Source organism: Somniosus microcephalus, chromosome 23, assembly GCF_052327205.1.
Source record: "Somniosus microcephalus isolate GS21.2 chromosome 23, FLI_Smic_1.0, whole genome shotgun sequence".
NCBI lineage: Eukaryota > Metazoa > Chordata > Chondrichthyes > Squaliformes > Somniosidae > Somniosus > Somniosus microcephalus.
The window spans coordinates 7,532,164-7,550,433 of record NC_141009.1 but is presented as its reverse complement, the minus strand read 5'-3'; the positions used below and the strand labels follow the sequence as shown (position 1 = coordinate 7,550,433).

Here is an 18,270-nt window from a genome sequence, read left to right as displayed (position 1 = left end):
CAATAATGGGAAAGCAGGGATCCGGGAGAGTGTGGGGCAATAATGGGAAAGCAGGGATCCGGGAATGAGTGTGGGGCAATAATGGGAAAGCAGGGGTCCGGGAATGAGTGTGGGGCAATAATGGGAAAGCAGTGATCGGGAGAGTGTGGGGCAATAATGGGAAAGCAGGGATCCGGGAATGAGTGTGGGGCAATAATGGGAAAGCAGGGATCCGGGAATGAGTGTGGGGCAATAATGGGAAAGCAGTGATCGGGAGAGTGTGGGGCAATAATGGGAAAGCAGGGATCCGGGAATGAGTGTGGGGCAATAATGGGAAAGCAGGGATCCGGGAATGAGTGTGGGGCAATAATGGGAAAGCAGGGATCGGGAGAGTGTGGGGCAATAATGGGAAAGCAGTGATCGGGAGAGTGTGGGGTACGGTTTTGTAAATAAATGAGACAGCTGTTCTGTACGAGCAGTGTCTCAGACAACCAGAGATAAACAAACTGTCTTTGGCAGTCTTGATTGAGGGAGAGCACTTGGCGAATGTCCTGCTCTCCAAACGCTGCGTATCTTTAAAAACTCATCTGTATCACCAAACAGGCAGGTGAGGACGCGGAATGAATTAAACAAAGACAAGTGTTGAAGTGAACCCCCTTTGCTCTGTCATTAAGTGCTTTTTAATATATAGTTTCCACTGATGGGCTGATTCGAGCTGTGGCAATCCATTTTATCCTGTCAGCTCCATTCAGCAAACTAAAAGATGAATAAAATCAATCACGTTAATGTCATGCACAGGAAATCCTTGATATGCTTAAAAATAATCCTGTCCTGACCGCCAGGGCCACAGAATTCAAGACAGACTGGTGGAATGGGCAGACACAGGGCAGATGAACACAGAAGTGTGAAGCGATGCATTTTGGAAGGAAGAATGCGGAGAGGCGATGTAAACTTTAAGGAGGTGCAGACCTGGGGGGTTCACATACACAATCTTTGAAGGTGGCAGGACAAGTTGATAAAGGTGTGAAAGAATACGGAATCCGTGGCTTTATAAATAGAGGCAGAGAGTACAGAAGCAGGAAGTGATGCTAAATCTTTATAAAACACTGGGGTTCAGCCCCAGCTGGAGTCTTGTGTCCAATTCTGGGCACCGCACTTTAGGAAGGATGTCAAGGCCTTGGAGAGGGTGCGGAGGAGATTTACTAGAATGGTGCCAGGGGATGAGGAACTTCAGTTACGTGGAGATACTGGAGAAGCTGGGATTGTTCTCCTTGAAGCAGAGAAGGTAAAGAGGAGATTTAATAGAGGTGTTCAAAATTACGAGGGGTTTTGAGGAGTAAATAAGGAGAAACTGTTTCCACTGGCAATGAGGTCAGTAACCAGAGGACACAGATTGAAGGTAAATGGCAGAAGAACCAGAGGGAAAGGAGAATTGTTTTTTTTTTACGCAGCGAGTTGCTGTGATCTGGAACGCGCTGCCTGAAAGGGCGGTGGAAGCAGATTCAATAGTAACTCTCACAAGGGAATTGGGTAAATACTTGAAGATAAAACATTTTCAGGGCTTTCGGAAAAAGAGCTGGGGGAGCGGGGCTGATTGGAGAGCTTTTTCAAAGAGCCGGCACAGGCACGATGGGCCGAATGGCCTCCTCCTGTGCTGTGTGATTCTATGACCCCCCCTCAGATTGCCAGGGCTCTGCAGCGGACCAATGGACACCCCTCCAATAAAACTTCAATACAGGAAATTTTCTGGTATCCGGCACCGACGGGACCGAGCTGGTGCCGTTAGATCAAAACTGCCGTAGAAACCAGCGCTAATGTTAAAACATACGGAGCTCAGAGCTCCGTGTGAAGCAACAAACCCTGTTGCTTAGCTACAGCTTCAAAACAGTCGGCGCAGCTTGCAAGCGTCTAGCTGAAGCTGTTGCTTAGCTACAGAGACGCTTGCAGAGCCAGGACTGGAGAAAAGAAGCAACGAAAAGAAAAAAAATTATCTGAACCGACTCCTGAATTTTGCCGGTAGATAGAGCTTTCCGGACATTTAACCTCCGGATAAACGAAAGTTTCCTGTATATCTGCTCACATCCCCAAACCCATTGCATCAACTAGTTAGTCTTCTGCAGGGTGCAATACCGCAGTACACATTTAATGGTGACAGCGTTACGGGATCGCAACTGCTTGCCTGTGATCCCGTATTACTGAGCTTCATTGCGTTTCGGTTAAGTTTACCACTTTGCCATTCGTAGATTGCCGTCTGCCTCAAGTTCCCATCTCGCCTCACTCCTTCACAAAGTCCCCATACACCTCTATTAGCATAAACTATCTTGCCCCGGCAGCAGTAAATTCACCTGACGGCAGTGAGCGAGACTCAACCCTCACAGCGAATCCCGCACCCCTTACCTGCGGAGGGAGCGAAAGTAAAGCTTGTTACGGATGATGAGGGCGATTCTGACCCAGTTACCACTGGCAGCACTTTTAATTGAGGTCCCTGCAACATAAGAATATAAGAACATAAGAAATAGGAGCAGGAGTCGGCCATACGGCCCCCGCGAGCCTGCTCCGCCATTTAATAAGAGCATGGATGAACTTCTACATCAACTCCACTTTCCTGTCCAATCCCCATATCCCTTGATCCCCCTAGTGCCAAAAATCTATCTACCTCAGTCTTGAATATACTCAACGACTCAGCATCCACAGCCCTCTGGGGTAGAGAATTCCTAAGACTCACAACCCTCTGAATGAAGAAATTCCTCCTCATCTCAGTCTTAAATGGCCAACCCCTTATCCTGAGACTGTGACCCCTGGTTCTAGACTCCCCAGCCAGGGGAAACAACCTCTCAGCATCTACCCTGTCAAGCCCTGTAAGAATTGTATTCGTTTCAATGAGATCACCTCTCATTCTTCTAAACTCCAGAGAGTATAGACGTAGTCTACTCAATCTCTCCTCATTGGACAGCCCTCTCATCCCAGGAATCACTCTAGTCAACCTTTGTTGCACCACCTCTAAGGCAAGTGTATCCTTCTTTGGGTAAACTCGAATTTAGAAAGTAACGGCACACTTCCTTCAGTGATTGGTGTAGTTTGTGGAATAATAAGAGGCATTTACACATTGCCTCACCTCACCCTGTAAGCCAAGTGCAAAAGGTTTTTGCTAAAAAAAAACTGCACCAAAGCATTTGGCCAACAGTAGTTGTTCATTATTATAAATAAACCTAATCAACTAAGAATAGCTAATCAAAGCCCACAATTCCAGTGCCCCAAACCACTTTCTATTCCCCTCCCTTCCTTAATACAGACACCAATCTATGTATTAACGTTGTGATGTACATCAGGCACTCCCTATCAGGGAGTCATCATTCCTGTTATGCCTCAAGGTGGTTGCTGGATCAGATACCCCATCAAGCGAGCAGCTCCCAGTTGTCAGTCACGCCTGCAGATGCACTTTTCAACCATTGGGCAGGGCTTCAAAAAGCGCCCGATCACAATATTTCTGGAAATTTCCAGAAAGACCATCACCGTCATCTTGCTTTCCCCCTTCGGATAAATTTTTCTTCCCCACCCACCTTGAACAGTTTTTCTTTTAAACTTTTTTATTTTGCTGCCTTTCAGCCTCCTAACATGAAAATTTGCTGCGTAACAATAGCGCCTCTGAATGAATAATATTCCCCAATGTCTCCCACCCTAAGCTTACGGCACCCCTCGTACCCAATCCGCTGACTCGCGCGCTGCTGGGTCCCAGCCCACTCCTGTCATGTGACCAAGGCGGTGACCCTCAGTCTCATGTGACCACGGAGGTGACCCCTAGTGTCACAAGACCGTGGTGACCCCCCCCCCCACCCCCACAGTGCTACGTGACCATGGTGTCGCCCCCCCCCCCAGTACCACGTGATCACGGTGGCGACCCCCCTAGTGTCACATGACCAGTGTTACTACCCCCCCCAGTGTCATGTGACCATGGCGCCCTCCAGTGCCACGTGACCAGTGTCGCCCCCCTAATGTCACGTGACCAAGGTGGTGACCCCCTAGTGTCACGTGACCATGGTGCCGTCGTTCTCCCGCCCCCCGAGTGTCATGTGACCACGGTGGTGACCCGCCCGCCCCGAGTGTCATGTGACCACGGTGGTGAACCCCGTCATAAAATGCAAATCAACACAAAGGTGCATTTCTACAACCAGACCACGTATCATTAGATCAGTAAACACAGTGTAACCTTACCGGTTTGATCTGGGCCGTGGTCACTGTAGGCAAGACCGGAGGGGTAATCTCTGTGGTAGAGGCTGGCACAGAAGGGCTGGGGAGACAGAGAGAGAGAGGGCAGCACAGATTAATTAAAGAACAAAATACTGCATCTGAACATACCTCCAAATGGAGAAGTGTGCTAATGGTTGAATCATTTCTATATCACACAATACCCAAGAAATTTCAAGTATTTTCCACCCATCTTTACAGGGGAAATCCTAACAATCGCAAAAAAGAAAAATGGAAGGGTCGGTATACAATTGGGTCAACCAGTACGTCGGATGGTTCAATACTGGAATCATTAGATGTCAGCCGTGACTCAGTGGGTCGCACTCTCGCCTCTGAGTCAGAAGGTTGTGGGTTCAAGTCCCACTCCAGAGACTTGAGTACATAATCCAGGCCAGTGTAGTACTGAGGGAGCGCCGCACTGTCAGAGGTGCCGTCTTTCAGATGAGACAAGAACTTGCATTTATACAGCACCTTTAACATTGCAAAATGTCCCAAGGAGTGCTTCATAGGAGTGTCATCAGACAAAATCTGACACCGAGCCACATAAGGAGATATGAGGACAGGTGAGCAAAAGCTTGGTCAAAGAGGTAGGTTTTAAGGAGCGTCTTAAAGGAGGAGCGAGGAGGCAGAGAGACAGAGGTTTAGGGAGGGAAAGCCAGAGCTTAGGGTTAGCCTAGGCACTGAAGGCACGGTCACCAATCATGCAGCACAATCGGGAATGCGCAAGAAGCCAGAGTTGGAGGAGCGCAGAGATCTTGGAAGGTTGTAGGGCTGGAGGAGGTTACAGAGATAGGAAGGGGCAAGACCATGGGGGGATTTGAAAACAAGGATGAGAATTTTAAAATCGTGGCATTGCCAGACTGGGAACCAATACCCAAAGCAGATTAACCAGGACTTTGCTAATTGTGGAATCTATGTTGTGCACAAATTCTCTGTTGTTTGGAATGTCTAACAATATCATCGCACTTGTGCTCAAATCGCTTTGAGGCGTTTCTGAAAAAGAGGATTAGATCCTAGATAAAAGCCAATCTCTCTATATTCTTCTTGTTCCATTCATATAACCTTGTCACATCTTCACAGAGTTACTACTGTTTTATACCAGTAGTTTTGAAGGCTAAACTATTGGAATAAACACTGAAGGCCAAACATTGCATTTGAATGGTTGCCGCCTGGTCTATTCTGTTATTATCCTTTGTAACTTTCTTTAAAATATTTCCATTGCATCATTTTACTCTCTTTCACGCTTGCCTCCATGCAGCCTTGGACAGAGAGCGGGTGAAGGAACATACAATGTTTCCTGGTCTTTTATGCCTCAGCTCTGCAGTTAGTCACGATGAGATAATGGCCCAGAAATTCGGGTCCCTACGGGTGAGTACGCACGGGGTACTCACCCGTAAGCCCAATGGAAGTGTCGGTTTCCTGCATGCACGGGAAACCGGCACTTCCGTTCCTCTGAACGAAGGGGTTCAGAGTTCGAACGCGTGCGCATCGAACTTACGGTTTTTTTGCAGGTTTTCCCGGGGGGGTAAGTCTCCAGAAGTTACACATATAAAAAGCAGTCGCAAGTCCTGCTTTTTACAAGGTAAGTGGTGAATTAATTAAAATTAAAACATTTTTTTCACAGGTTTATTATTTTTAAATACTTTAAAGAAAGGTAAGTTTATTTTTAGCCCCGTTAGAAAATAAAATTATTTTTTTCAAAAATTTAAATTGTTTAAAATAGTTATTTCATGTAATTTATAGTTAATTTAAAAAATGTGATTTTTTGAAAAATTTATTTGAAGATTTAGTGATGTTTTGGGGCTTGTAGTATTTATAAGTTTGACAGCCCTTCCTGTCAAACTTATGGATGAAGCATTGGCTCTCCATGGCCCACATCGAACTAACTGTGCCCCTGGGATACGCAAGCACTGCGCGCCGGCAGTTGGAGCAGGCCCAGGATCGGAATTCCACGGGGCCCACAGCTCAACGACCGGTGCGCAAGGTAAGTGCAGGTCGGGGGCTTACACCCGCAGGAAGCCCTCGACCCGAATTTCTGGGCCAGTGTGTTGGATCCATTTCCCAAGATGGTTCCAAAATAGATAAAACAGGAAAATTAAAAAAGGGATTAGGATTTTTATTATTGGAATGAAGTAGCTAGGGAGAAGGGAGAGAGACCAACCACTGGACAAGATTGTACAGAAGGTGAAAAAAGATTCAGGGTAGGAACATAGGAACAGGAGGAGGCCATTTAGCCCTCGAGCCTGTTCCGCCATTCAATCAGATCATGGCTGATCCGCGACCTAACTCCATATACCCGCCTTTGCCCCAGATTCCTCAGTAACTTTGGCTAATAAAAATCTATCAATCTCAGATTTAAAATTAACAATTGATCTAACATCAATTGCTGTTTGCAGAAGAGAGTTCCAAACTTCTACCACCCTTTGTGTGTAGAAGTGTTTCCTAACTTCACTCCTGAAAGGTCTGCCGCTAATTTTTAGGCTATGTCCCCTAGTCCTAGACTCCCCAACCAGCGGAAATCTACCCTATCTGTTCCCCTTAATATCTTGAAAACTTCGAGCAAATCACCCCTTAACCGTCTAAATTTCAGGGAATACAACCCTAGTTTGTGTAATCTCTCCTCGTAATTTAACCCTCGGAATCCAGGTATCATTCTAGTAAATCTACGCTGCTCTCCCTCCAAGGCCAGTATATCCATCTGAAAGTGTGGTGCCCAGAACTGCTCACAGCACTCCAGGTGTGTCTAACCAGGGTAACGAGAGAGATTGGCAAAGGGCCAAGAAGCAAATGCAAAACAACGGCAAAAAATTCTTCTCATTCTTTAACGGCAAGTGGATAATCAAGCAAGGAACTGAAACCCTAAGGGTCTTGGATGGAGTTGAACAAGAGGATGAACGGAAGATCGTTAACATGCTACATGACAAATTCTCGGGGGCTTTTTACCAAGGAGGACACGAAGCATACACCATCCAAAGACAAGCACACATTATATGCTTTCTAGGGTTCTGATATTAGTGAAAGAGGCTCTAGACAGGATGATGGGGCTGAAAACTAATAAATCCAGAGTGATATAAACTATACCCCTGGAGGGTACTTAAGCGACAAGGGAGCAGTTTTGTGAAGCACAGAAGGTCTTTGAGGGAGATGGTGAAAACCTGGGCGTCTCCGACAAATTGGGAACAGGTAAATATTATCCCTGTATTCAAGGGTGACTGGGCCACACCTGGCAACTGTAATCTCATTAGCCTTACAGAAGAGAATCATAGAAATTTACAGCACAGAAGGAGGCCATTTGGCCCACCCACCGTGTCTGGGCTGGCTGAAAAAGAGCGATCCAGCCAAATCCCACTGTCCAGCTCTTGGTCCGTAGCCCTGTAGGTTACGGCACTCCAAGTGCACATCCAAGTACTTTTCAAATGTGATGAGGGTTTCTGCCTCTACCACCCTTTCAGGCAGTGAGTTCCAGACCCCTCCCACCCTCTGGTGAGAAAAGTTCTCCTCAACTCCCCTCTAATCCTTCTACCAATTACTTTAAATCTGTGCCCCCTGGTTATTGACGCCTCTGCTAAGGGAAATAGGTCCTTCCTATCCACTCTATCTAGGCCCCTCGTAATTTTATACACTTCAATCAAATCTCCCCTCAGCCTCCACTGTTCCAAAGAAAACAACCCCAGCCTATCCAATCTCTCCTCATAGCTAAAATTCTCCAGTCTTGCATTTATATAGCTAGCCACTGAGCTAAAGTTGACACTGAAAAGATATTAGGGCAGGTGACCAAAAGCCTGGTCAAAGAGGTAAAAGACTTGCATCTTAAAAGAGGAGAGAGAAGGAGAGAGACGGAAAGGTTTAGGGAGGGAATTCCAGCGCCAAGGGTGGGGCGATGAAAATCTGACCTCAACAATTGAAAAACTGATGAAAAGTATAAGAGTACTTGTATTAAAGGTATCTAATAAATGACAAGCAAAATGGCTTTGAAAGGGTGGAACTTGCTCGACCAACTAGGAAGAAACATCCGGATTTACAGGGGAAAGGCGATGGACGATAGTGCACCTCAACTTTCAAACAGCCTTCGATAATGTACATAATCTTGGCCGGCAGATGAGATACCAAACCCAGGCCTGGCAGCTCAAGTGGTTGTAAAAGATCTTACGGCACTATTCAAAGAGCAGGGCGTTCTCCCGAGAGAGGGGAAAGAGATGGATATGAAGAGAGAGGGAGAGAGAGAGATTAAGAACAGTGACTGCACTTCAAAAATTTTCCATTGATTCTGAAACATCCTGAGGCTGTGATAAGGCAGCAAATATATACGTCACCCATTGTTTGACAAGAATACCATGTTATGCTTCAGAGGGGTGAAGTTTACACAAACTAGATGGCCGGCGCATAGCGACGGGGGGGGGGGGGGGACGGGGGGGGGGGGGGAGACAGACGGGCGAGCCACCAGTGCACAGCGACGGGGGGGACCAGACGGGCGAGCCACCAGTGCACAGCGACGGGGGGGACCAGACGGGTGAGCCACCAGTGCACAGCGACGGGGGGGGGGGGGGACCAGACGGGCGAGCCACCAGTGCACAGCGACGGGGGGGGGGGACCAGATGGGCGAGCCACCAGTGCACAGCGACGGGGGGACGGGGGGGGGGGGGGGGGGGGAACCAGACGGGCGAGCCACCAGTGCACAGCGATGGTGATTGGGGGGGGCGACCCGCCAGTGCCCAGTGAGTGACAGACCAAGCTGTCAATGCCCAGTGCAAATGCCATCCTCTGCCCAACTGGTCAGGAATAGGATTTGAATTATACAGCAGAGTGCCATTAACTTTTCATCGAGGGAGCCTTTCTCCATGGCAACGAGCGAGAAGGCCAGTGTTGGGCAGTTCACATTTCAGCAGTGTGGGGCTCCCTTTGCTTTGCAGAAAGTTTAGTTTGTGACTAGTACTTTCTCCCAAAATCCAATCAACTTTGCTGCGACGGATGAGCCACACAAAAGGAAACAAACGCCTGCATTTTCCAGGCCCACAGTATCAAGGTAAAGTGCCAACCGCCAATGTTAATGATGTGTTGTATTAAGTTATCCTTACTGGGAACTTCATCAACATTATCACACTCATTTCATAAACCACAGTAAAAGGTGATTTTCACCCCACGTCTGAACTGAAAGTAAGAAAGACCCGCATTTCTATAGCGCCTTTCACGACCACCGGACATCCCAAAGCGCTTTCCAGCCAATTAAGTACTTTTCGAAGTGTAGTCACTGTTGTAATGTAGGAAAGGCGGCAGCCAATTTGCGCACAGCAAGCTCCCACAAACAGCAATGTGATAATGACCAGATAATCTGTTTTAGTGATGTTGATTGAGGGATAAATATTGTCCAGGACACCGGGGATAACTCTCCTGCTCTTCTTCGAAATAGTGCCATGGGATCTTTTACATCCACCTTCGAGAGCAGACGAGGCCTCGGTTTAACGTCTCATCCAAAAGACGGCACTTCCGACAGTGCGGCACTCCCTCAGCACTGCACTGGGAGTGTCAGCCTGGATTTTTGAGCTCAAGTCTCTGGAATGGGACTTGAACCCACAACCTCCTGACTCAGAGGCGAGGGTGCTGCCAATGAGCCACGGCTGACACTGTATCAGTGATCACATTTTACCGTACCCTCCCTTCCTAAACCTCTCCGCCTTACTCCCCCCTCCTTTAAGACACTCCGTAAAACCTACCTCTTTGACCAAGCTTTTGATCACCTGTCCTAATATATCTCTATGTTGCTCAGTGTCCGTTTCTGACTGATTCCGCTCCTGTGAAGCGCCAACGCTCCTGTGAAGCGCCATGGGATGTTTTACGATGTTATAGGCGCAATACAAATGCAAGTTGTTGTTGTTGATGTACTCGGATCATTGCAGCCCAGCTTAATGGTGTCAATCACAAGCACTTCACATTTTGTATTGCTACGTATGAGATACAGTCCGCAGGGCACAATTCGCAGCCCAACAGCACTCTGTAGTCTGTAACCTGCTGTTACAGAGTTACTTGCTTTGCGAGTAAATTGTGAGTTGCATTGCCCACGTTCAGTTTTTTTTATACACAAAAGGCTTCAGTAACCCGTTCCAAAACCACCTCATAGCACCTACATTGGGACAGTTGCCAGAGTAAAACCGAATGGGGAATGCTAATGGAAAAGCACAACCAAAATTTGCAACAGAAGGCATGGTTTGTGGACAGGAAGCGTGCTCCCTCTGCAAGAGTCTGAATAGAGATACCCAAAGGTTAAATGTGGAAGGTACTCCTTAGTGTCAATGTCAGCACCTGGGTGAGACGCAGATAGCACATTATGGGGGGTGTGATGAAGGCGGTGAGAGACTTGTGTGAGGCACAGGTCAGCAGCTAAAGAACAATGTGAATGAGGGGTAATAAAAATTTATGGGGGGGAGGGAGGGGGTCCGAGTGGGAGGGAGGGGGGCCAAGCGGGAGGGAGGGGGGGGAACTGAGCGGGATGGAGGGGGGGTTCGAGCGGGAGGGAGGGGGGGAACCGAGCGGGAGGGAGGGGGGGAACCGAGCGGGAGGGAGGGGGGGAACCGAGCGGGAGGGAGGGGGGGAACCGAGCGGGAGGGAGGGGGGGTCCGAGCAGAAGGGAGGGGGGGGTCTGAGAGGGAGGGACCGAGCGGGAGGTCTAAGCGGGAGGGAAGGGGAGCGGGAGGTCTAAGCGGGAGGGAAGGGGAGCGGGAGGGAGTCTGAGAGGGACCGAGCCGGGGGAGGGGGGGGGGGTGCCCGAGGGGAGGAGAGGGGGGGGTCCGAGGGGAGGGGTCCGAGCGGGAGGAGGGGGGAGCGGGAGGGAAGGGGGGGAGCGGGAGGGAAGGGGGGGAGCGGGAGGGAAGGGGGGGAGCGGGAGGGAAGGGGGGGAGCGGGAGGGAGGGGGGGGTCAGAGCGGGAGGGGGGAGGTCAGAGCGGGAGGGGGGAAGTGATTAATATAAAAAGAATTAAAATGGTCATATTTTTCGGCTAAGAATTTTACTAATCGATTGGTGTCTATTGCTGCAGTAAATAACCTCAATCAAAATCAGCCGTATAAACAACTCCCTGTGCTTTTTCCTCACCGTTCTGAGCCACGGCGCTCCATAAGAAGTTACAATTATGAAGGTAAGCTACGCGCACATATCAACCTCCGAGTCTCTGGACGGATTATCCCCATACATTTTGGATTTGCTTTGAGCATAGGTCCCAACACGCACATTGTGCGTTGCTCTGCTCGAATTACGAACTTTAACACATGCAGATTGCGTCCTTCAAAATCTCGTTTGCCATCAACATATAAACCACACTTTATGGTCATTTTAAAAAGCCCGTTTTGGGAGTGGCGAGATCACAGGTTATCTGGAAAATACCGCATCAAATAAAAACCTCTGCAGCAGCGAGTTATTATCGAGGGCACGGTGACCCCATCAACAGAAAATGCTCAGCAGGCTTTTAGACTGAGGGCAAGCTGCTGTATAGCATTACAGGCAGCACCATCAGTTCATCCGATCTTCAAGGATTTTTTTTGATGCAAATTAAAAAGCAGGATATTTCATTGAACTGCTCTGTTTAGAAGCTCCAAAGAAAGTAGATAAGGATTGTTATTTAAACAGATCATTTGTACAGGTCAGGACTTGGGATGTTTCCTTTGGGTGAGGAGAAAGGGCGGGGGTGGGGTGGGCGGAGTGGGAGAACTTCAGTCTGGAATTTTACTGTGGAAAGTGGAGAAAGCAAACAATTTGTGGGAGTGGGAGTTGGCACTGGCGGAGTTGGAGGAGGAGGGGAAAAAGAGGAGGGAAAAAGAGGGAAAAAAGGAGGGAAAAAGAGGAGGAGGGAAAAGAGGGAATAAAGGAGGGAAAAAGAGGAGGAGGGAAAAGAGGAGGGGGGGAAAAAGAGGAGGAGGGAAAGAGAGGAGGAGGAGGGAAAAAGAGGAGGACAAAGGAGGAGGAGGAGCAGAATGCAGAGGAGGAAGACGATGCTGATTGTGATGAAGGCAACAAGCCTGAAGCTGCAACTTCTATGGTCAACAAGCTTTGAGTCCCAGAAATCTGCTTATCCGTGAGGTGTGATGTTTCTCTCACTGAGAATTGATTGTGGCAAAGGTGAAGGAATATGCTGTCTTTTAAAAGTGCACCACATGAATATACTCATCCAAGCTAATAAACTCCAGCTGGTGAGGGAGTCTAGGACATGGGGACGTAACCGCAACAGCCAGGCCATTCAGGAGAGAAGTTAGGAAACACTTCACCCATAAAAAAGGGTCGATGCTGGCTCAATGAATCATTTTAAATCGGAGATCGATAGATTTTTGCTAGCCAAGGGTATAAAGGAGATTGAGCCAAGGCGGGTGGATGGAGCGAAGGTACCGATCAGCCATGATCTCATTGAATGGTGAAACAGGCTCGAGGGGCTGAATGGCCTCCTCCTGCTCCTATGAATGGTGACCGATTCACTCAAAGTTACCATCTTCTCCACTGACGCAAATGAAATGAAAGGGAAGTTGCCCTGGTGAAGCCAGAACATTGCCCTTGAAAAGGATTAATGTCCCAAACCAGTTTTTTTTGGGTTTACACAAATTCCAGGTGGAAGAGTTCTCTCCTCTACAGTTTTCAATTGCTTTGGACCACGATACAATCCTGCTTACTGTGGATTTATTTTTTTTAAATAAAGCACACATTATAGGCTCGTGAGGATTAGCAATAGCAACTGTGCTTTCACAGCAGCATGTTAGACTGCATGGACAGCTGCTTTCTGATCCAAACCACTGGGATTCTGCCCGGACACCTCTCTACCAATCTTCCACAGAAACATGGGCTGTCTGATAGATTTTTAATTAAATAGATTCTGTAGTGCCATGGTGACTGGAAGGCCATGGGCACAGAGGCAGGACCACAAAGTTAACACATAAATCTCTTCAGCAGAAACATTCATTTGTTTTATTAATAATAAAAATCTCTTGTACTCCAGGCTGTAGATTTCCGGGGTGGAAGAATTGCATCGTGTCGACAGCACAGAAACAGGCCATTCGGCCCAACTAGTCCGTGCCAGTGTTTATGCTCCACACGAGCCTCCTCCCACCCTACTTTATCTCGTCTTATCAACATATCCTTCTATTCCTTTCTCCCTCATGTACTTATCTAGCTTCCGCTTAAGTGCATCTCTGCTATTCACCTCAAGTACTCCCTGTGGTAGTGACTTCCACTCTAACCACTTTCTGGGTGAAGAAGTTTCTCCTGAATTCCCTACATCTTCTCTATGTCTACCCAATCAGACCCTTTCATAACCTTTACGACCTCTATCAGGTCACTCCTCAGTTTTCTCTTTTCTAGAGAAAAGTGCCCCAGCCTGTTCAATCTTCCCCGATAGGTATCATCTCAGAGTTCGGTATAATCTCTCAGTTCTGGTATCATTCTAGTAAGTCTTTTTTGCACCTTCTCCAGTGCTTCTATATCCTTTTTATAATATGGAGGCCAGAACTGTTCACTTGAAAAGGGAAAAAATGCAGGGCTATGGGGAAAGCACAGGGGGAGTGGGATAAATTGGATAGCTCTATCAAGAGCCGGTACAGACACGATGGGCTGAATGGCCTCCTTCTGTGCTTTGTGCCTTGGACTGTACAGTGATTTTGGATTAATAGTCTGAAAATTACTAGTAGTTGTTTTAGAAACATAGAAGATAGGAGCAGGAGTAGGCCATTCGGCCCCTCGAGCCTGTTCCGCCATTTAATGAGATCATGGCTGATCATCCAAATTCAGGACCCTGTCCCTGCCTTCTCCCCATATCCCCTGATCCCTTTAGCCTTAAGAAATATATCTAACTCCTTCTTGAATATATTTAATGAATTGGCCTCAACTGCCTTCTGTGGTAGAGAATTCCACAGGTTCACCACTCTCTGGGTGAAGAAATTCCTCCTCATCTCTGTCCTAAATGGCTTACCACTTATCCTTAGACTGTGACCCCTGGTTCTGGACTCCCCGACCATCGGGAACATCCTCCCTGCATCTAGTCTGTCCAGTCCTGTCAGAATTTTATACGTTTCAATGAGATCCCCTCTCATTCTTCTAAACTCTAGCGAATATAAGGCTAATCGACCCAATCTCTTCTCATACGTCATTCCTGCCATCCCAGGTATCAGTCTGGTGAATCTTCGCTGCACTCTCTCCATGGCAAGAACATCCCTCCTCAGATGGGGCGACCAAAACTGCACACAATACTCAAGGTGTGGTCTCACCAAGGCCCTGTACAACTGCAGCAAGACATCCTTGCTCCTGTACGCGAATCCTCTCACTATGAAGGCCAACATACCATTTGCCTTCTTAACCGCCTGCTGCACCTGCATGCTTACCTTTAGCGACTGGTGCACAAGGACACCAGGTCTCGTTGCACTTCCCCTTCTCCCAATCTATTGCCGTTAAGATAATAATCTGCCCCCCTGTTTTTGCCACTGAAGTGGATAACCTTGCATTTATCCATATTATACTGCATTTGTCATGCATCTGCCCAATCACCCAACCTGTCCAAATCATACTGGAGTTTCTCTGCATCCTCCTCACAGCACACAGGCCCACCCAGCTTTGTGTCGTCTGCAAACTTGGAGATATTACATCTCGTTCCCTCGTCTAGATCATTTATATATATTGTGAATAGCTGGGGTCCTAGCACCGATCCCTGCGGTACCCCACTAGTCACTGCCTGCCACTCGGAAAAAGACCCGTTTATTCCAACTCTTTGCTTCCTGTCTGCCAACCAGTTCTCTATCCAAGACAGTACCTTACCCCCAATCCCGTGTGCTTTAACTTTGCACGCTAATCTCTTATGCGGGACCTTATCGAAAGCCTTCTGAAAGTCCAAATACACCACATCCACTGGTCTTCCTTATCTATTCTACCAGTTACATCCTCAAAAAATTCCAGTAGATTAGTCAAGCATGATTTACCTTTTGTAAATCCATGTTGACTTAGTCCGATCCTGTCACTGTTTTCCAAGTGCTCTGCTATTACAGCTTTTATAATGGACTCTAGCATTTTCCCCACTACCGATGTCAGGCTTACCGGTCTATAATTCCCCGTTTTCTCTCTACCACCTTTTTTAAATAGTGGGGTTACATTAGCTATCCTCCAATCCATGGGAACTGTTCCAGAGTCTATAGAATTTTGGAAGATGACCAGCAATGCATCTACTATTTCTAGGGCCACTTCCTTAAGTACCCTAGGATGTAGATTATCAGGCCCTAGGGATTTATCGGCCTTCAATCCCATCAATTTCCCTAACACCATTTCCCTACAAATATTGATTTCATTCAATTCCTCCCTCTCATTAGACTCTGTGTTCCCCGACATCTCTGGAAGGTTATTTGTGTCCTCCTGTGTGAAGACAGAACCAAAGTATGCATTTAATTGGTCTTCCATTTCTTTATTCCCCATTATAAATTCCCCTGATTCTGATTGCAAGGGACCTACGCTTGACTTCACCAATCTTTTTCTCTTCACATATCTATAGAAGCTGTCAGATAGAACATTTCTTTTTAAACCTATGGATTAATATCCCGTTTCGATATTGACTTTGAACTTGATAGCACGCCATGGTATTGCATCAGGTGGGCTAGTGTTATCACACATTGAGCACTTGAACAGCACACAAACTGAACTAAACTGACGTAGAATTGTTGCTGTCTTTTGCAGTAGTTATTTCAAGGTTATTGATTCTCAGGATTCAGTTATATAGCACTTGAATGGTTCAGTGACAACATCTGTGCATCATAGAATTAGCGCCTTGAAGTCACTCTTGGGCATAAAAGTCCTTTACTCGAATAGTACATGACTCCAGATATACATCACACGATGAGCACTGGTGCGAAGAAAACTGCACTAACACTAAATTTGCGGAGTAAATGCACCCGTGTCTCAGAGCGTCTAATTCTACAATGCACAGTCTTTGCATCAGCCTGCCAATGTGCTCAAATCAGCCTTAAAACCTCTGACCAAGCATTTGGTCACCTATCCTAATATCTCCATCTTTGCTCGACGTCAATTTGTGTCTGATTACGCTCCTGTGAAGCGCCTTGGGATGTTTTACTATGTTAAAAGCGCTACATAAATGCACATTGTTGTAGTTATATAGCATTTACAGTAGGCTTACGGTGTCATTATTGTATGTGTTTGTGTCTGTGTGTGCGCGCAGAAATACACGCTGATGCTTGTGTACACAGGTGTGTCCAATTTTGGCCTCTTGCTATTACAAGGCATAAAAGTCCTTTCGCCCCACCATTAGTGGTCGTGCCATCAGCCGCCTGGGCCCCAAGCTGGGGAATTCCCTCCCTAAACCTCTCCATCTCTCTCTCTTTCCTCCTTTAAGACATTCCTTAAAACCAACCTCTTTGACCAAGGCTTTTGGTCACCTGCCCTAATATCTCATGAAGCGGCTCGGTGTCAAATGTTGCCTGCTAACACTCCTGTGAAGCGCCTTGGGACGTTTTTGCCACTTTAAAAGGTGCTATATAAATGCAAGTTCTTGTGCTTTGAGAACCAGGTGTCTCGCCATGAAACGTTATGTATGTTAGGCTTACAGAAATGTTCCGAAATACATTTTCCATAAGTTCTGGACTTTGAAACCTTTACTTGTGGGGGAAACTAAAACTGGGGGTCATAAATAAGATTAGACACTAATAAATCCAATCGGGAATTCAGGTGATACTTCTTTACACAGCGAGTGGTGAGAATGTGGAACTCGCTACCACAGGGAGTAGTTGAGGCGAATAGCAGAGATACATTTAATGGAAAGCTAGATAAACACGAGGGAGAAAGGAATAGAAAGACAGGTTGATGGGGTGAGGATGAAGAGGGGTGGGAGGAAGCTCGTGTGGAGCATAAACACCGGCATAGAATCAGAACAGTGCAGCACAGAAGGAGGCCATTCGGCCCATCGAGTCTGCACCGGCTCTTTCGAAGAGCAATCCAGTTAGTCCCACTCCCCCGCTCTTTCCCCATATCCCTGCAATTTCTTTCTCCTTCAAGTATTTATCCAATTCCCTTTTGAAGGCTGCTATTGAATCTGTTTCCACCGCCCCAACAGGCAGTGCATTCCAAATCCTAACCGCTCGTTGCATTATTTTTTTTTCCTCATGTCACCTAGACTTTGTTGGGCCGAACAGCCTGTTTCTGTGCTGCAAATACTATGTAACATGTAACCTATTGGCCCAGACCACCAACACTGCCACCATCTTTCCCCAGTGTATTTTCTGTTCATTCTCCACCTGAACCAGGGCAGCAATGGGGCCGCCTAAAGGGGCGACTACAAAGCGCAGCACCGCCCACAGCAGAAACCAAACCTACAATAACCCCTAGTAAACATTAATAGGGAAAACCACAGACTCAATTCAATTTCACGAAGAAAAAGAACTATGAACTTTTGCAGAGTTCTTTACGTGCTGAAAGGCAAGACCGAGAGCGGACGGCATGTCTAATAGGCAAGCGTGTTGGTTCCCATACCAACATCAATAGACAACCAGCTTGAAAAGCAATTAACTTCATTAGATGTACAGGAGAATTATGGAGATACGAAAATAGAAGTCAACCCTGAACAGTAAGTAATTATAAAGAGGGACACAGCATGAAATAAGTGTGAAGCAGCACCGAGTTCTGGTTGATGAGGGGGGGGGGGGGGGGGGGGATAGAGTAATTCTACTTTGGAACTGTATGGAACGTGGAACATAAGAAATAGGAGCAGGAGTCGGCCATTCTGCCCTTCGAGCCTGCTCTGTGCTGCCATCCTACAAATCGCTCCCCAGGCAGCGAGAGGCGGGACCTGAGGGAGACTCGGCGGCGGCGATAAAAAGCGGCAGCGAGGCCAGGAGAGGCCTCAGAGCAGCGGCGGCAGGCAGCGAGAGGCGGGACCTGAGGGAGACTCGGCGGCGGCGATAAAAAGCGGCAGCGGGGCCAGGAGAGGCCTCAGAGCAGCGGCGGCAGGCAGCGAGAGGCGGGACCTGAGGGAGACTCGGCGGCGGCGAGGCCAGGAGAGGCCTCAGAGCAGCGGCGGCAGGCAGCG

General features: G+C 47.6%; 1 protein-coding gene across 1 annotated transcript in view; it reads right to left on the bottom strand.

Annotated features, from left to right (window-relative positions):
* Window positions 1-18,270, bottom strand: part of nup214 (nucleoporin 214) — a 159,804-nt gene that overhangs the window by 43,766 nt on the left and 97,768 nt on the right. The window contains 2 exon segments of the mRNA XM_085965133.1: window positions 2,356-2,464; window positions 4,192-4,267. Coding sequence (XP_085821259.1) covers window positions 2,356-2,464; window positions 4,192-4,267 — 185 coding nt within the window.